We start from the raw sequence: 20,326 nt of genomic DNA on the forward strand, positions 1-20,326 counted from the left end.
TCTGAACTTTTTTAATCTTTGACACAGTATGCTAATCATCCAGTCAAAACATGGCCGACGAGAACTTGTCTTTCTTCACGGCGAAAGATTGTCAACAATTTTAACATTTGTTCCTGCTTTCTTCTCTATTATTTTTGTATATTTATAAATCATAATGGCCTCGAAATTAGTATGTGCTCTTTACTTTGTGATATTAGTTGATGTCAGTGTGTTTAAATCGAATGGCAAGTGTGTTTGGAAATTGGTTGTTGGTTTATATACACAAACATGACAAATGAATCCAATTTGACGTGTTTTTCCGACACTTTGGAGACGTATTGTTTTCTAGGAAAAGCTACAGAATTTATATGCCAGAATGGCTAGTACTTCACTATATAATTCAACTTGATGCCAGCTAGTCATTTGTGAATGTTTTATATGGAATAAACCATATGTTTTCAGTTTACTACTACTACTAGAAATGTTTTGAAAAAATGTTGCAACCTGACGCCACCTGTACAAAGTCTGTCATGTCTATGGATAGCCCCATAAATGTGGCCAATTTACTGGACTACCTCCGTAAACATAGGCCACACGTCCACCATGTACAAAAACATGTCGCACTTTGTCAAATTTTGATTTTCACAATTTTCGTGAAATTTCATGTTGAAATTTTGATACGAAAACGTGTGAAAACAAATCTTGAAATTTCACGAAAAATAGACATCTGAAAAAGGCAGCACTTTCTGATTAGCTTTTAAAGAGGGTGAGTATGCTTCTTAAGCAAAAATAAACTATAAACTAAGCCTAAATGTGAAAATCAAAATTTGACAAAGTGCGACATGTTTTTGTACATGGTGGACGTGTGGCCTACTTTTACGGAGGTAGTCCAGTAAATTGGCCACATTTATGGGGCTAGTCTATCGAGAGTCAAGAACATTTTCTAATTATTTCCTAACAAAACTGGAAATGTTTCACAGTATCAGATTCATGTCTTATCATGTTTGCAATGACTGACTTTCATTGAGATGATACATGAAGAAAAAAGTGGCGTCAGGTTGCAAATTTTTTTTCCGAATGTTTATGTCAAAGTGCCACCGTACTGTATCTTTACTGCAGCTGTAACCTGGTAACACGATTTTCAACTGCTATCGTTACGGAACTTTCTGGTTCATGTTGGTTCCCTGACAAAAACATTAAAATTAGGCCTAGGCCTATTTAAAAAATGAAAAAGCCAGCATTTTTCCCCTTTTTTTCCCACGATGACAGATTTTCCAAGATAGCGGATGGATTCTTCCATTTTTTTCAACTCTTTCGCTGATTGACATAGCCCCATAAATGGGACCCAAATACTGGGACTTTACTGCAAAGTGCAAGTTTATTTAACTTGAGGGTCATTTGTACACGTTGATATTGTGTCCAATTTCTACACGAACATGGCCTAGGAAGCAAATAAAAAGACAACATATTGACAATATATTTGCAAATTATACTGCAAATGTATTCTTGAATTTGAACATCAAAAACAGTTAAAAGGAGGCAGACACGAAAAAGAAAGTGGGCAGAGATGAGAAACTGGTTAATTTTTTTTTTTACTTGACCTAAACATGTCTCACTTTTTGGTATCTTGTTTGGGACAGCAATCAAATATTAATGAGGGATAAGAAGTACAAGCATGTAAAATTGTATGTCATTAATTAAAATAAGAAAATGACATGTTTTTCATCACTTGGTTTACAGCAAGTTTGCACCATGTACTGAAGTACTGGGAGACACTACACAAAGATGATGTCAAACACCACATAGTGAGACGAAGTGTAGAAGATGGCGAAAATCAGGAGAGAAAAGTGTCATTGTCGATGATGGGTCGGTAAGTAAATGTACAAATATTCTCCCCCCCCCCTCCCCTTAGCCCTTACTCCTCCCACTCCCCCTAGTACCCCTCCCCCTCCCCCTAGTACCCCTCCCCCTCACCCGTCCATGTGTCTGATGGCTGCGCTAGTAGTAAGGAGGAGATCATGGGTTCGATTCCCACCTGATAAACACTAGTGTACAGTGTTCATGAAATCACATTGGTGAAAGTGGAATGTCTTGGCCTTCTGGTCTGGAGCAATGAATTCGTGGTCTGCAGGCAATTCTGGAGGTTTGTCACTCATTGCTTCTCCCCAATCAGGAGTAAATTGGGTACCTGTTAGGGCAGAGATGGTTATTGTGGTTGATGTTAGCTGCTTTGCGCCGAAATGGCAGCAATCGAGCTGTCTTCTTCCCAGGGAGCTGAGGTGGTATTTGGAATGTTCCATTGACCCAATGAGCAGGGTAATAATGATGTAGCGTCTTGAGCACCAATACTGGTGTATATGTGCGCTACATGTATATAAATGCACATTATTATTATTAAGGCAAAACCCAATATGGACTAGTTTGTATGATCATAAGAAGTAGGCGTACATTCAGAATAAGACAAAATGCTGACTTTGATAAATTAATCTATCACGAAGATTCCAATGTACCAGTACGTATGCCAAAAAAAGAAGAAGAAGAAAAAAAGAGTCACGTATATGTGTTTATCATTTTTCCCCTGCTGCCTGTTTCAGAGGATGTGGTAAATCTGGGACAGAATGTGACTCAAATGTCAAACGAAACACATCCTGTTATTGAGAATTGTTCAGGGCAGGTACATATGTAGGTGTATTTGTTTTAGAAATTCAGTCGGCTCGTAACTAGGATGTTCCCCTACCTGTTGTAATAAATATTGCGTAGTCAAGTTTGTTTGTTTACGGCCTTGTGCATTATGTTAAGAGGGCGCTGTTTAGTCTAGTGCTAGGATTAAAATCGGAATTTTTAAAAATTTGGTTTGAATTCTACTGTAGGGTTTGGATTTTGGCAAGTAGATATTCGAAACCAACCTTTGAAATAAAGTCTTCCATTTTTTATGACACAGTCTAAGTATGTCTAAAATCACTAAATGTCGGCACTTTTTGATGACATGACTGTAAGCTGGATGGGAAGTCCCATATAAATCAGATCATTATTCTGCGGCCCAATTTCACGGCGCTGCTAAGCACAAAAATTTGCTTAGCACAAAAAAAGTTTGGCTTATAAAGGCAGGTTACCAGCCAAAACTCCATGTGATTTTCATGCTAAGCAGTCAACAGCTGAATATTAATCACAAGCAATAAACATCACATGGAGTTTTGGCTGGTAACCTGCTTTTATAAGCCAGACTTTTTTGTGCTAAGCAAATTTTTGTGCTTAGCAGCGCCGTGAAATTTGCCCCTGGATTTTGAAATCTCAGACTTTTCCCATCATTATTGTGGTCTTGTACATGTAAGTATAGTGCGTAAAAGACACTTATAGTTTCCTGTTAGTGTGCTATAAAGCTGCTTAAATTTGATTATTGTTGTTGGTTACTTTGGTACATACTTCGCAATAATTAATTATTTTTATTTATTAATTTTTTTTACAGGCAATTTGATATCCGTCTTGCCCAGCAGACCAACTTGTTCTCGCAGGATTTCAAGGCGTTTGTGGTCGATGGACAGGGAAATAAGCGAGAACATCCCGTCGACACCGAGAATTTTTACACCGGATTTCTGGCAGGTAACACAAAGTCCCGAGAAATTGGTATAGACAAATCCGGCGGCAGTTATTTACTGCGGTGGCGCCAGACTCGCGCGAGTCACACTCGGGTAGTACACACGCACTCCGGTTTCCTTCGACCAATAGGAATTCCAATATGTACGCGCGACTCGTCTTTAAGAACGCGTGCAGCATGCGCGTGAACATGACACCACCGCAGTAAAAGCCTGTAATTCTGGTTGCGGATTCCACTATAGAAATAACACCAACCCCTTCTTGATCCTTCAAATTCCAGCAGGAACATTTGGAGGATTTTGTAGGATTGAGGAAGGTAGAGCCCAGCCACTATTGCTTTATATGGGTCTTGATGCCACTTGAAACTTGTAGGTACAAAGAGTGTGCCATTGGGTTCCTGCACAGTGGAGGATTTTGTAGGATCGAGGAAGGTAGAGCCCAGCCACTTTTACTTTATATGAGTCTTGATGCCACTTGAAACTTGGTAGGTACAAAGAGTGTGCCATTGGGTTCCTGCACAGTGGAGGATTTTGTAGGATTGAGGAAGGCAGAGCCCAACCACTTTTAATTTATATGAGTCTTGATGCCACTTGAAACTTGGTAGGTACAAAGAGTGTGCCATTGGGTTCCTGCACAGTTGAGGATTTTGTAGGATTCTGGAAGATTCCTAACAAAACTGCCAAGGGAGTAAGGATTGAAATGCTACATAGGATCACGGAAATTTTTAATATAGTTTTGAATAATTTCAATTTGACAATATTTCTGTAGTCAATTTATAATTACTTGGTCGTTAATGTTTTGAATTTTTATTTTAGATGAACCACAAACAGTAGTGAAAGCTCATGTGGACAATGGATTGCTCACTGCTAAAATCTATGCACCAAAGGACCACTACAATATAGAGGTACAAATAGCTATGAATTATTTGAATTATATAAGTTATCGCGCTCGCGCTCGTGAAACACGGAATAATGTAGCACTTGGGTCTGTGTCCCACATGGGTATGTGGGACGACACAGACGCACTACATTTTCCGTGTTCCGCGAGCACAAATTTATCTTCAAGCAAACTTGACGGAAAAGATGGAACTACATGTAGCACGCTTTACGCGAACCTTTGTAGCGGTTTAGTGCATGCAGCTGGAATGTCGCTCGCATCTTTGAAAAACGCAATACGCAAGGTGCGATATGGACCGTGTGATACACTTCATTTATAATATCAGTCTGATGTTGCCATGGATCGACCAATCAAGATCGAGTATACAAGTTTGCTTGAAGATAATAAAATTTATTACGGCCAATTATTTTTAGCGGCCAATATACTTTGATTGGAAAACAAAATTAAGTATTTATCTCTAAAGCAGAAAGTATATCTTATTTTAGTTAGAAATTTCTAACTCTAATTTATCAGTCCTGTCATTTATTTTCTGTTTTTTGTTGGTTATTGAAACCATTCTTCATGTGAATCTCACTATAAGACACATGGTCATGTGACTTGGATGGAGTCACATGACCATCTTTTATTCACATGGCCATCATGTGATCACTCACACTATTTGTCTTTCCTGTGTAGCCGTCTTGGAGGCACATCCGAGAGCCACATGACTATCACATGATCGCCTACCGCAGCTCAGATGTGAAACGCAACAAAACGTAAGTACGAAAACACAGTTTGTCATATCCCCACTGAAAAATCTTTTTTTTTTTTGAAGTGTGAATTATAAAATTATCCAAAGTGTTATATTTACCACAATATAATAGTTGCCAATCAAAGTTTGTAATAACTCAGCAATCTCCATTAAAGGGAATATACATCATTTGCTTTTGCTGTAATTTTTAGAAATGGATGGAATTGGGGGGTTGGAAATATATAGCAAATATAGTTACACTGACTTTTTTGAGGTTTTGGGTTCGAAAATGCTATAAAAACCAAGAAAAACATTCATTTTCCTGTAGTCTGGTTCCCTGACTCCATATAAGAAGAAACAGAGCAGTTTACATACATTGGGGAATTGTAAGGTCAGGGAACCAGTCTAGCTGGCTTGTACCCGTTCATAGGTGTGTAATCGATTGCAAACAAGTGCGATGGTCAATTGGGGCCAGTATTTGAAAAAAAAGCCAGTTTTTTCCAACGCTGGTCAGCCGACCAGCGTTGGAAATTGATACAAAAATACCACTTTTCTTGAAAATGACAGTATACCAGGTGCCATGATTTTACAGGATGCTTTACACTGTCATTCACTAACAGTCCAGCAAGGTATTTCAAAATGATTTGGTAGTTTTATTTTTTGATGTTTGCAAATGTTGTATTTTCCCTTTAAGCAGTCCCCGTAATGTAGTCTTACTTCTCCATGTAGTCACATATTTACAGTTTTACTTTCTACTTTTAGGTCGTCTTTTTGTCCGTACGATCACCACTTGCCAAAAGGCGTCCAATATGAAAAGACGGCAGAACAGCTCCAGACCCATCCAAAAACCAGCCCGTGTAAGTTACAGTCCGACAGACCCAGCAGTCATCCAAGATGATCGCAAATGTTTGTGCCAATTTCAAATCCCAGCGTCCCGCAAATTGGTGCTTAGAAAACTCAGTCCCCGACAATTGAAAGTTATGGAGTTTGAGATTTATTTCATAAATACCTAAGACAGTTTACCCATTGCTATTGGTCGAGAGCCCATCACGTGGCCGGTCTTAAACGGATGTTAAAGACTTGGCTGGCTGGTCTTAAACACTCTTTTCCAGTGTCACATGAAATTTGGATCCTATGAAATCCAGTGCCTTTTTACCGTTTTATTGGTTGAATGTTCACAATCCTCACGTAGCCATGCGCAATACTACCAGTGAGTCAGTATTTAATAGTCCTAAATTCACAACGCACTAACCACAGCTGCATCTGCGCCTCATCGCGCAATACCCGCGACGCACGCGCCAATCTCCATAAAAGGAGTTGTTTACGTCTTACTCGCAAGCTGGACACTCCATTATTTAGCTAAAGGTGTGTTTCGAAAAGCAGAAAGTAAATGGTAGGGACGCAAGGGTGTACAGAAATGGTACCCCATAAATGTCTATGTGTTTGTTTCGCTCATACTGTCACTTGAGAGTGGGCCAAACAGAAATATGTTACGTTTCTCCAAAGGTCGCCTCAATATTTTGTACTACTAAAGTCTTTGCGGTAACACCATGTGCAGGATCTCTTTTGAGAAGATGTGTGGTTCTGAGGACGATCGGAGCATACTGATCGGAACATCAAGTTTCACAACCGTTCTTTTCAGCACCACACTTCCTCACAAAAGAGATTCTGTACATGGTGTTACCGCAAACTCTCACTAGTTTACTAAATTCTACTTGCCAGAAAACTGTTTGTCAGCTTTGAAATGAACACAAAACAAAATATCTGAAATTCCCTCAATAACTGAAATTGAAATATTTCAATGTGTCAGATACGTCAAGTCGCACGAAGAGGGCGCCCCCACGCTACAACACCTGTCCACTGCTGCTGACCGCAGACTACCACTTCCATGAGGTGATGGGACAGAGCAACACGCCCCAGACGATCAGTTACTTGGTCAGTTGGTTTGTTTGTTTGTTACCTTCTTACAACTTTTTTGATGATGTCTGTCTGTGCCTTGATATTGTAATCTACTTTGACAAAAAAAAAAAAAAAACTTGACAAGGCTGAATTTGGTAATGTGAACTGATAAACAAGACTATTTTCTTAAGTGGCCCTTATTGTTACTATCATTGCAGTTTGGCCAGTGCTAAACTTGATTTTGTTTCTCCCTCCAGTTGAGTCTGATTGACCGAGTGGACCCTATCTATCGTATGACGGAATGGGAGCCAGGCTTTTACGGCTTTGGATTTGAAGTCAAAGAGGTCTGTATTTCACCCAGAAATATTAATTTAACCTTAAAGGTATTATACAACAGTTGCTTTTGCTGTAATTTTCAGAAATAGATGGATTTGGGGTTAGTAGTTTATTGCAATTGTTACACTAACCTGCGTAAAGTTTGGTGTTTGTAGATGCTGGGAAAACCAAGAAAAAAATGCTGATCTTGTAGTCTGGTTCCCTTACCCTACTTCAGAAGAAATGGAGCAATTTATAAATGTCAGGGAATTGTCAGGTCAGGGAACCAGACTGGTTGGTTTGCACCCGTTCACGGATGTGTAACCGATTGCAAACAAAATGTGGACTAACTTAAATTTGTTAACTTGGGGGCAGTGTTTGAAAAAAAGTCATTTTTTTCCAACGATGGTCGGCCGACCATCGTTGGAAATTGATACAAAAATTCCACTTTTCTCGAAAATGACAGCTCACCAGGTGCCATGATTTCACAAGGTGCTTGAGAGTATTATTCACCGACAGTCCAGTAAGGTATTTCATAATAATTTGGTTGTTTTGTTTTTTGATGTTTGCAAATGTGCATTACCCGTAACCCTTCCCAGATCTTTCAAAATCCATCAATTCCTTTTTTTTTAAGGATTATGTAGGATACAGAAAACGATGATTTTCTCCTGCTTTGTATTCCAGATTATTGTCCATGATGCGCCAACTGAGGGTAATACTGAAAACTATAACGGCTACAGACCCCCTGGACAGGCATGGGATGTACAAAAACTATTGGAGGTGAGTCAAGTATTTTCAAGCACATCGATAACGAAACTTTTTATACAAATGGCCATCATGGTCTAAGCAGACTGATATTAAACTTTAATGGCTACAGACCCCCTGGACAGGCATGGGATATGTACAAAAACCTTTGGAGGTGAGTCAAGTACTTTCAAGCACATCGATAACAAAACTTTGAATACAAATGGCCATCATGGTCTACGCAGACTGATATGAACACTATAACAGCTACAGACTCCCTGGACAGGCATGGGATGTACAAATCTATTGGAGGTGAGTCATTGATTCAACCTCAGGGGCAAGCTCATTAATAACAATTTTTTTTTTAACAATGGCCAACATGGTCTTGATACCTCAGTCTTGTTTCTGTGAGAACCATGGGCTTACTGTCTTGCAAGTAGTAACAAACTTGTTTATTTCAATGGCCATCATGGTCCGATACAATAGGCCTACTACTGTAAAGACCATGGCCTGAAGTGCATACATGTAGGTAACAAAACGTTATTTCCAATTGGCCATCATGGTCCTATACTCTAGGCCTACAGCAAGAAGGAACATGGGTACATTGATAAACCTTATTTTCAATTGGCCATCATGGTCTTTTACTTAACACCCATAAAGAACACAGACCTACAGTCAATTACATTGGTAACAAAACTTAATTTTCAATTGGCCATCATGGTCTTGTCCATTAGGCCTACAGCCGTGAGGACCATGGGGAATACTGCCTAGCGCACCTCTTCACATACCAGGACTTTGAGAGCGGAGTGCTCGGTCTGGCCTACATTGGCACCCCAAGGAGCAATGCTGTCGGTGGCATATGCACTTCAGGTGAGTCTGGTTCCAGACCTGATTTCGTTGTAGTCATCATATTCTTCATAATGTCCTGAACACCATTATGGCATTTGTGTCAAGTCATATAGCACAGTCTTAACCCGCTTGAAAAAGTTAAGGGTTAATCTGGCCATTAACTTGAGTTAAAATTGCTTCAATTTTTAACTAGTTTACCACACGGACGGCAGGCAGTTCCTGAACACTGGGCTTACGACGACGGTCAACTGGGGCCGCAACGTTCTGACCGACGAGGCTGATCTAGTAACGGCACACGGTAAGAGCATTGCTGCATCTCAATAGCGCTTGTGTTATTAGCTCCAAGCATGGTGACAGAGGGCGCTATTTGCTTTAAAGGATTAGAACAAATAAGGTTATTGTTACAGCTTCGTAACCTCCATATCATTGGATCCAAGCGTTACCAAAAGAGGGCGCTATTGACTTTATCAATTAGGACAAATGGAGTCATTGTTGGCACAATTTCATCTTTCCTTGCACTATTAGTTAATCATTCGCGAATAATTTATTGAGATATGATTTTTTGTTTCTTTTCTTCGTCCATTTTCTATGACAGAGTTGGGCCACAATTTTGGCAGCGAGCACGACCCGGGCACGGAAGGGGACATCTGCTCGCCTGGTAACCGGCATAGCGGTGGTAATTACTTGATGTTCCCGGCCTCTGTCAGTGGCCGAGACCCAAACAACAGGGTAAGGGTAAAACTGGTTTGAATTGGATAACTTGTGACTTGTGATTGACTTGTGACTGACTTGTGACTGACTTGTGATTAACTTGTGATTGACTTGCGATTGACTCACGATAGACTCACGATTGGCTTATGACTTGCTTGTGATTGACTTATAACTGACTTGTGATTGACTTGTGATGTCATGTGACTAACTTGTGATTGACTTGTGATTGGATTACGATTGACTTATGATTGACTTGTGATTGACTTGTGATTGGATTACAATTGACTTGTGATTGACTTGTGATTGACTTACAATTGACTTGTGATTGACTTGCGATTGACTTGCGGTTGACTTGCGGTTGACTTGCGATTGACTTGCGAATGACTTGCGAGTGACTTGCGAGTGACTTGCGAGTGACTTGCGAGTGACTTGCGAGTGACTTGCGAGTGACTTGCGAGTGACTTGCGAGTGACTTGCGAGTGACTTGCCAGTGACTTGCCAGTGACTTGCCAGTGACTTGCGAGTGACTTGCGAGTGACTTGCGAGTGACTTGCGAGTGACTTGCGAGTGACTTGCGAGTGACTTGCGAGTGACTTGCGAGTGACTTGCGAGTGACTTGTGAGTGACTTGTGAGTGACTTGCGAGTGACTTGCGAGTGACTTGCGAGTGACTTGTGAGTGACTTGCGAGTGACTTGTGAGTGACTTGTGATAAACTTGCCATGATATGTTAGGACTTGATTACCACAATCTCACTGTTGCTTCTACATTTCTTTTCCTTCAGAAATTCTCCAACTGCAGTCTGCGCCTCATCGCTCCCGTGCTCCGCTCCAAGTCCGCAAGATGCTTCCAAGGTAGCAGCAATCCTAGTATTTGTAAATTTTGGTAAATACAAAAGATTTGACCCAAACATAACACCACCCTCCTCTTGTGTCCACCAAAAAACGACAGTATCAATTGTCAGATTAAGAACATTCATCAGGAATTTTATCTTCAACGCCGATTTTTTTTTCTTCCAGAACCGAAAGGTGACGCAGTCTGCGGGAACTACCGCGTAGACCCTAACGAGGAATGCGACGTGGGCCACCTCGGCACCAACAACATGGACCAGTGCTGCGGCTCCAACTGCCGCCTGAAGACCGGCGCTCACTGCAGCGACAAAAACTCGGCCTGCTGTCTGAACTGCCAGTATGCCGGGGCCCACGTGGAGTGTCGCAAGGCCGCTAAGATCGACAAGAATTGCGAGCAGAGCGCTAACTGTTCGGGTTTCAGCAAGGACTGCCCGGTGTCGCAACCCAAGCCGGACAAGTCGGCATGCGTGGACGGGTGAGAGACGATGGCTTGTGGGCGGGGCCAGACTGATGTGTAGGGGAGGGGGGTGTTGAGCCAATACATCATGAAAATATCATGATGGAAGAAACATAGCAACAACAAAAAATTCTGAAATTTAACCTTCCTATGCAAACATACATTCTTGCCAAGTTGTCCTTGCAGTCAAAATCAATCAAGTGACTGTTTTCAATCCGTAAGAATTCCCAGCCTACATAAAGCAGGATTGACTGCCTTGTACTGTTTAAGTAACTTGATACAGCTATGCTTTGACTCCGGGTGAGTGATAAAACAGCTGTGACCACAACTTGCCTGCTGTGTCAGTTGACTCAGTTTGACTAGTCACAGTGCTTGCTTGACATATGATTTGACTGCTGGTGACTTGCCTTTAGTACCAGTATAGCAGGGGAAGTGGAAGTGAGATTTGACTGTCTGTGACTGCTTAAATAGCAGGAGGGTTAACGAACGTTTGAGATCTGAAAGGAGCCTCTGTAGTATATAATACAAGTGGGGGTTGTCCAAAGTGATGGGACTGGACATTGTCAGACTCTAGGTGGCGCTGTTTATTGTGACCTCTTTTGCTGACAGTAAAACAAGTGCAGTCAGGGGGCAAGTTCGCGCAAGATCCATTGTTGACCAATGGTTAACCATAGTTTGACTAAATTTAGCCCAAACTCAGTCTAGTCGACGATTTGGAACCAGCCTATTGGGGCTGGTTGCATCGCTGGTAACCAATAGCCGCTCGCATTCATAACGTACAGCAGGGAGCCAGGACCCAGATGTTTTGCAATTTTTTGACCAGCGTTTGACTCTCTAGTCAAACGCGACATTCGCACGTCGCTATTAGTGCGCAGGCGTAAGTTACATCATGAATCAACCACTAGTCGACTAAATGGTGCTTGCCGGAATTTGCTCACAGTTGACAAGTGGTTGGTGGTCTTATATAAATTCAGAACAATGATTGAATTTTCTTGTTTTTTGTTTGATTTTCCAGCGGCGAATGTCGGAGCGGCCAGTGCATACCGTTCTGCGAGAAACACAACCAGATATCCTGCATATGTCCCGGCAGTAAGTAGATCTCCAAAACCTAATGACCCATGTGCCTGAACCACAGAGGGCAGTATTACTGAGTTATACAATGAGCACTAAAACCACACCTCCAAAGTGTGACTAATTGTTTCGTTATGTATCCATGTCCATGACGTGATTTTTTTCTTAGAAACATGTTTTGTGGAACTTTCTCCTCTTAAGTGAATAAAAAAATATTTGACCTCCCTTTTTGGTTATTTTTATTGAAAAGTGCACTTTTTTAAACCTTTAAAAAAATGTCCATGCTTTTCCGGACAACTGAGGGCGCTGTCGCTGTGATATCATTTCAGGAAGACACTGTTCAGTTCAGGGGTTTTCTGCTGAACTTGTGTACCCAAAAATTTGCTCATTGAAAACATTTGTGAGAAAAGTTTGCTCATTGGCTTACTGCCATGTACTGACACAACAACAAAGAAAAGAAAATGCATGACAGCAAAATATCCGAAATTCTGGCATTTTTTTGGTGCTGAAAGTAGATGTAACATTGGGGTTTTTGCTCAAAATAACATCACAGTTGTGCTCATGAATATGGAAATGTGCATCAGCATGAAAACCGAAAAGTCACCCAAATACCCTTGAAACTGGCAAAACAAAAATTGAAAATAAGGTTAAATATGACACAAAGGTGTTTTTCCAAGGATTGCATTAAAAAAAATTACATTGCATGGGCCCTCCAAAATAGTTGCAATCGTTTCCTTAAATACTCGTATCTTAGAAGAAAAAAATTGTTCCATCCTGCCCCCTCCCCAAAAAAATGCTGTAGCACTGAAGTTGTCTTTCCAATTTGTGCCAAATGTTTTTGATTTCCATTCATGTATAAACAATCGACTGTTACCAGTACGAGGTGTTACCAGGCTCTTGACCTCTTGACCGTTTGACCTTTTGCCTTCTTGACCTTTACTAGTCGTGGAATCCTGCTATCGCTGTTGTCAGAAGACCCCTTCAGCGCAGTGTCTACCGCAGAACAACAAGACCACTGGTGCTAAGATCTTACAAGCGGACGGCCGACCCTGCTCAGAAGGAGTCTGCATCAAAGTAAGAACAATCGCAGAATTGACCCTAACCGCCTAGGCCCTTTTGGCTAGGATCCATCCTCAATCCTACAAAATCCTCAGGTTTCCATCATGTGAACAATTTGATTCAGCCTCAATCCTCCAAAAATCATCCGTTATTTCTTGAATTTGTTCAGTGGAGGGGTGACCGCTGCCTCAATCCTTCAAAATCCTAGAATGGCTAAGCATAAGCAACGCAAAGTACAGCTTAAGAGCTTGACACAACTCATCCTCCAATATCAACTGGCACTAAAATGGTTTAATACAGCCTCAATCCTCCGAAATCCTCCCAAACCGCCTGGTTGATTTTGGAGGATTTAGGACGGTCGGGTTTAGTCAACAAATTAAGAAGGGAGTTGTAAAATCCATTTTATTAGCTGTAGCCATTCAGACATGACCTAGGTTTGTTATCTTGTCCTGTTTTGTATGGAACAGGGTGTCTGTGAGAGCCAGACTCAGGATTTCATCGAGCGACTCTTCGACGTCTTCGAAGGCATCACCATCAGTAAAATAGGTGGGTAACGTGATAACCATGAATCGTAGCAACAGGAGTCTCAATCTGCTGGCCATATGTTGTGTCCTTGGGCAAGCCACTTCAACCCACTTGCATCTCCCCACCCAGGAGTATAAATGGGTACCGGCATTAGCTGGGGAGTAACCTGCGATGGACTGGCATCCCATCCAGGGGGAGTAGAAATACTCTCAGTCGTATCATGCTACTGAAACCGGAGATAAACGCCGGCCTGATGGGCCACACTGGTTCGTGACAGACTTTACTTACTACCACATCTCCATCTACAATTCCTGACCGGTTTCCATCGCTAAAGCAGTTTTGGTTTTATCATTTGCTTCCTTGCCAGGGCGGATCATCAAGGATAACGTTGTCGCGGCAACCATCATCATCTCGCTCTTCATTTGGATTCCCTGCAGCTGCTTTGTGCATTACCTCGTAAGTAATTCCAGAACTTCTCTTTTGATGTTGGGGTCTTAACCCTTTCCGTACCAAATTGTTTATTGACTTGGCTCTCCCCATAACCCAATATTTTGCTCAGTCATGCGGAAATCACTAGTGTGAAAAGTGTACCAAGAGATAAACATTTTTCCATTTTAATTGTAAAGATGATAGAGTACGGGTGCTCGGGAGGCTGCAGGTTTTAAATTCCACTTCAACTGATTTTTCTCTTCTTTTTTTTGCATTTTTTTTTTAGGATGGCAAGAGGGCAGCCGATGTGAAGACAGCAGACGAATGGTTCAGCCCAACGGTAAGACCAATAGTTTTACATTGTACATCGTGGAATAGTTATTATATTGACCAGCAGTAGGGGCACTTGTGCTCTCTATGTGCGCTGGGAGAATGTGAATGACCACAGGAGGGCCAGGGCTTTGTGGAGATATATTGACTGGGAATGAGGGCACTAGTGCTTGCTATGTGCCCTGGGAGAATGTGAATGACCACAGGAGTGCCAGGGCTTTGTGGGGATATATTGACTGGGAATGAGGGCACTAGTGCTTGCTATGTGCCCTGGGAGAATGTGAATGACCACAGGAGGGCCAGGGCTTTGTGTACATATATTGACTGGAATTGAGGGCACTAGTGCTTGCTATGTGCCCTGGGAGAATGTGAATGGCCGCAGGAGGGACAGGGCTTTGCGCACATATATTGAATATGAATGAGGGCACTAGTGCTTGCTATGTGCCCTGGGAGAATGTGAATGACCACAGGAGGGCCAGGGCTTTGTGGGGATATATTGACTGGATATGAGGGCACTAGTGCTTGCTATGTACCCTGGGAGAAGGTGAATGACCACAGGAGGGCCAGGGCTTTGTGGGGATATATTGACTGGAAATGAGGGCACTAGTGCTTGCTATGTGCCCTGGGAAAATGTGAATGACCACAGGAGGGCCAGGGCTTTGTGGGGATATATTGACTGGAAATGAGGGCACTAGTGCTTGCTATGTGCCCTGGAAGAATGTGAATGGCCACAGGAGGGCCAGGGCTTTGTGTACATATATTGACTAGGAATGAGGGCACTAGTGCTTGCTATGTGCCCTGGGAGAAGGTGAATGACCACAGGAGGGCCAGGGCTTTGTGGGGATATATATTGACTAGGAATGAGGGCACTAGTGCTTGCTATGTACCCTGGTAGAAGGTGAATATTGACTGGAAAGGAGGGCACTAATGATGATTTATGCACCCAAAGGGACTTTAAAAGGCCACAAGAGGGCCATGGCTTTGCGTACATATATTGACTGGAAACGAGGGCACTAGTGCCCATTTATGAACCCAAATTTGTGGCCTTTTATGGTTTATACGGAATTGTTTTTCTGTTTTGTTTTGTTTTTGCAGAATCAGGACCGATATCTTCCAGAGGACCGCTCCCGCGTTTACAGGTCCAAACGAAACCACAATTTCTTTCTGGAAAAAGAAACAGTGCTGTAGATTGTTTTAGCTTCGCATGAACGATTGTGCACGAGTACTAACATATCGGGGTGGGGGCGGGGGCTGGGAGGGGGGGCCACTTTCACAGAACTCGTAGAGAAAAGCACTTACTGAGAAAACTGTTCTGCAATCATTTTTATGAAATTAGTCTTTCTCAAAAACAGGTGTTTACGAAACCTTGTCTACAGCTTTGGCTTCAACATATTTGAGAACCTTGTGTAAGAGATGAAGCCAAAGTTGAAGTTATAACCAAGGTTTCGGAAATGGCCATGAAGATGGTGCACGCCCCTCTTAATTTAAGCCCCGCCCCCTTCTTTACATCTTAATCATTAACTTCATTATATAGATCATGTTATATTTATTCTGAAATGTTTGATGAAAACTCCTTTTTGTAAGCTGTACTATGAAACTGTATATCATCATGCATGATTTCAGTTTTTTTTGAAGAATAGGTCTCCCTCAAATGACGTCATTTCCTACAGACCGGCCACGTGCATCGACATTTTGATTGTCAACTTGCATAACACACATTGGCTGCGTCTTTTTTCAAGTCAAACACATTTCGAGCAACAAGCGCGCGTGTTTTGAACATTTTCAACACTGCGCAATGCGTGCTAGATTGCATAAGATACGCAGTTGTAGTTCTCCTACAGAGATGGCCATCTTTGAGAGAGACGTATATGGTTGATAGAAATTTTGCTGACCGATGTACTTAGAAAGAAAAATCTTGCCAAAAACTTGAAGACATAGCCAAAAAAATTAACTTATGTATGAAGCCCGGGAAGGGACAGGGTGGAATTTTTTTTTGTAATTTGCTTATTCGTTCCCACGAATTACTAATTCGTTCCTACGAATTACTAATTCGTTCGCACGAATTGCTAACTCGTTCGCACGAAATTGCTATTTCGTTTGCACGAATTGCTATTTCGTTCGCACGAATTGCTATTTCGTTCGCACGAATTGCTATTACGTTCGCACGAATTGCTATTTCGTTCGAACGAATTGTTAAATCGTTCCCCTGAATTGCTATTTCGTTCGCACGATTTCCTAATTCGTGGGAACGAATTGCTAACTCGTGCATCCGGGAAAGCGTTACTTATTCGTGGGAACGAGTTGGTAATTCATGGGAACGAATTAGCAATTCGTGTGAACGAAATAGCAATTTGTGCGAACGAGTTAGCAATTCGTGCGCACGAATTAGCAATTCGTGCCCACGAATTAGCAATTTGTGTGAACGAAATAGCAATTCGTGGGAACGAATTAGTAAATTACCAAAAAAAATTCTAATACTTTTGGGTGTGGTGAGCGGAATCGAGGATTCATAGAAATGAATGAACTGCGTAGCACGTGGTGATACTTTGCATGCCTTAACTGCATGGAGATCCTAAAATCTATTAACACTAGGAATTAATTGTATATTTGAAAAAAGAAACTGACTCGCGCAGGTTATGAACCTACGACCTTCGGATTGCCTTTCCAGTGCTCTACCAACTGGGCTATCCAGCCCTATGTTGGCGGTTCCCCATTTTGTCAATGTCTTTGTTCAAGGGGTGCTGGTCAGAAGCCATAAAGCTGTAAATGCCATGTAGCCAGGGATCACGCCCAAAGTCACGATGCTAGTAACACTAGAAATGCTGCAAACCTGGGAAATAGCAAACGGGGATCACTCAGAGAGGATACAGCTTTTCTTTAACCCTAACCAGCCCAACTCCATCAAAATCCCCCCCCCCCCCCCCCATTTTGGTGGATTTTAGGGGACTTGGTCCAGAAGGCCTGGCGTGACTAAATATTGATGGAGTATGATGGACTTGGGCCTAATGGCCTGAAGCAGTGCTAGGGGTATCCGATTGATTTTGCCTAGCTTCCTGTACTGCTATTGTGATAAAAGCCATGTGTAGCAAGTCCATGAATGTCAACCAGTGCGTCAGTGGTGGATTCCATTTTGTCATGTACAGTTTTGTATTGGACGCACAGTGATTGATGGATTTTGATGGACTTGGTCCAGTTCCTTGTAAAAGAGCTAGGGAGTTAGGGTTAATATAAGGAATTCACAAGAAAAGTTTGTAAAAATATGTGTGAGCTGTAATGATTGTCATTGACGAATATTTCAGAAATAAAGTTAGGATTTATAGACTTCTGGTGCAATTTCAGATATGTCGTAGTTGCTTGAAACCAGGTGCACCGCTAGAAACAATGATTGTTGAAATGAATTTGTCTCAAAGATCAGTTTTATACAAAAAAGTTTATGTAAATTTTGCACAATGATTAATCTATGCTAACTATTTTGTTTTGTTTTTTTAAGAAAACTGTACATTTGTACATATTGATATTTATTTCTATGCCAAATCGATGTGATTCGAGTAGATAAGGCTGAAAATTTGACAGTAATTTTCACATTTTTAAAAATTAATTCAACCTAATCTATATGCTACTCATTTTTTTGTACAACACGAGAAGTGTCAACATGAATAGATAGATAAAAAGTTTTGTTAACACATAATTTGTGTCAATTGTTTCCTGTAGAATGTATCCTGATAACACTATTGTGCATGTGAGTGCCTTAGCATATGTGAGGTATGGCGGACACAATACGAGGGCGCTGTTTGATTTAGGTAAAGCGCCCTCCTATTGTGTCCACCATACGTCAAATAGGCTAATTGAATTGGGGCCCGAAACAGGCCGAATAGACCATTATCATGTTGCAGCCATCTTGATTTTTTTCCCATTCAAAACAACGTAACCAAAGCGAGGCTGGAAGGAAAAATAGTCTGGTTCCTTCTTGCACAAAAAATATTAGCGTTCAGTACTGTTATTGGATACAGGGAACATGACTGAAATGGTGGCAGCATGACTAAGGCCTATTGTAGCCTAACAAAATCATTGTGGCTAAAGAACTACTAGACTTTTTTGAATGGTTTGGCTATTTTTGGGGGGTAAAATTTGCTCCAGTTTTACCCGAATAAAAAAAGAAAAAATTGGGCCACTTTGTTTTTAGGAAGGGGGGGGGGGGGGGGGACAATGGCTGTGGATTTAATTTGTGGCTTTTGAAACCATGCTTTAACTTATTAACTGTAAGCCGCTCACGGTGAGTGTGGGACTAGCCGCTCTGAGTGGCTTCCTGTATTGACTGACTGCATTTGCATCCCAATGCTTTGTGTACCACTACTGATGCTACTTACTGCATGACGATTTAACAGAAGAAAGACGCAGGTAATGAAAAACATCTTATTGAAAAATTTAAAGACTGTAACATTTGCTCATCAAACAAAATTATTCGTGTGTGGTCAACCTGCAGCGTGGCATCGAACGAGACATGCTGCAGGGCTGCCAACCTTGAGTAAGAGCCGAGAGTGGGAATTTGTCGATGGAGCTTGATCAGAAGTAATCATGGTATAAATGTGAGCGCAAAGCGCGAAGCCCTTATTTTGGATTCTTGATGCTCTGTGGTGCGATCTGAGGCAATTTCTGACCACTCTAACCATTTTTTTTTTAGCAAAAGATCATCATTTAAACATCATTTTCAAGTTATATTTATTTATTTTGTTAGCATGAGAAATACCGTTTGCGCGTGAGAGGGTGCGTACAACCTGAAATGCGTGAGTCTCGCGCTCAATGCGTGAGAGTTGGCAGGCCTGCACGTTTGCGTTGCCCATGTGCTCATTGGGCTGTGCCTGTGCCTGTGTCAAACAAGTACTTCAGAGTAGACTAATCTGCTTCATCTCAAAGTACCGTAATTATTGCCTTGAATTTTGCATTTTACTCCAAACAATTTTTAACCTTGCCAGTTTAAAGTGGGCCTTATTACCTTTCCAATGTCTCTACTTGACTTAACTTTTGCAAAAAAATGACAAAAAATGCAATATTTTTTTTTTCCTGCAGTGCACTCTATGAAAGCTTTGACGAAAAAGCTGATACCGAACAGTAAGTTCTGTCCTGTTTTTTATTCTTTCGCATTTTTATTTGCATGGTCTTTGAAAGTCAGAAGCCCTCTTGTTTGTCGGATAACTGCGAAGGGGTTACTAAATTTTTAAGAAAGAACAAAATTAATTTTTGAAGGACAGAAAAACAAAGAATCTTTGATTTCATGAGCATTTCCCCCAACCCTTTTTATCACTCCCTTTCTCTCCCAGTTTGCTCCACTGGTGGGACTCGCAAGGACCAGAGGGCGAGGAGGCTGAGGCATCCCTTTAATATCTGGTCGCCTTGGCAACCGTGTCAAGAGGTCATCGCCATAGCAACAGAGTGATGGTTGTTGAAAAATGTGATCCCCAACCAAACAAATTACACATACCTGGTACATGTATTTTTGTTTTGGAAACTATATACGGAAAAGGCATTGACTCCTGAAAAAAGTCATTATGATATAAGTACAAATTAATTTTCACTATAAATCAAACAAATGTATACATTTTGAACAATTAAAGTGCTCATGCAATGTATTGTTTTAAAATGCAGTTTTTCAAAATGCACCTTTGTGTCCAATGTAACCTCATTTTCAATTTTGGTTTCGCCATTTTCAAGGGTATTTGGGGCTTTTTTTGGATTTTATGCTAATACAAATTATCATATTCATGACAAAAGTGTGATGTCATTTCAGGCAGAAACCCCAATGTTACAGCTATTTCAGCACCAAAAGGTGCCAGAATTGTGGATATTTTGCTGTTGTAAATTTTCTTTTCTTTGTTGATTCGTTGTTGAGT

At 41.3% G+C, this 20,326-nt stretch overlaps 1 protein-coding gene across 1 annotated transcript; it reads left to right on the plus strand.

Annotated features, from left to right (window-relative positions):
* The first annotated feature begins 15 nt into the window (after nt 1–15).
* LOC119724870 (ADAM 17-like protease) lies at nt 16–20,233 on the plus strand. Its single transcript, XM_038196157.1, has 22 exons — nt 16–224; nt 1,720–1,849; nt 3,446–3,579; nt 4,389–4,477; nt 5,146–5,225; nt 5,963–6,057; nt 7,011–7,135; nt 7,357–7,443; nt 8,099–8,194; nt 8,893–9,028; nt 9,201–9,305; nt 9,603–9,736; nt 10,501–10,570; nt 10,736–11,042; nt 12,040–12,113; nt 13,039–13,169; nt 13,622–13,700; nt 14,047–14,135; nt 14,395–14,448; nt 15,534–15,577; nt 19,506–19,547; nt 19,757–20,233. The coding sequence occupies exons 1-22, from the start codon at nt 155–157 to the stop codon at nt 19,815–19,817; spliced, it is 2,232 nt and encodes a 743-aa protein (XP_038052085.1). The 5' UTR covers nt 16–154; the 3' UTR covers nt 19,818–20,233.
* Nucleotides 20,234–20,326: the final 93 nt, after the last annotated feature.

This window comes from Patiria miniata, unplaced genomic scaffold (genome assembly GCF_015706575.1).
Source record: "Patiria miniata isolate m_02_andy unplaced genomic scaffold, ASM1570657v1 HiC_scaffold_18, whole genome shotgun sequence".
NCBI classification, from domain to species: domain Eukaryota; kingdom Metazoa; phylum Echinodermata; class Asteroidea; order Valvatida; family Asterinidae; genus Patiria; species Patiria miniata.

Excerpts from the sequence above, each read along its gene's own strand:
- LOC119724870 (XM_038196157.1), top strand. The coding sequence starts at position 155 with ATGGCCTCGAAATTAGTATGTGCTCTTTACTTTGTGATATTAGTTGAT. Across the intron at positions 13,170-13,621 it reads CAGAAGGAGTCTGCATCAAA|GGTGTCTGTGAGAGCCAGAC; the intron begins GTAAGAACAATC and ends TGTATGGAACAG. Across the intron at positions 15,578-19,505 it reads GACCGCTCCCGCGTTTACAG|TGCACTCTATGAAAGCTTTG; the intron begins GTCCAAACGAAA and ends TTTTTCCTGCAG.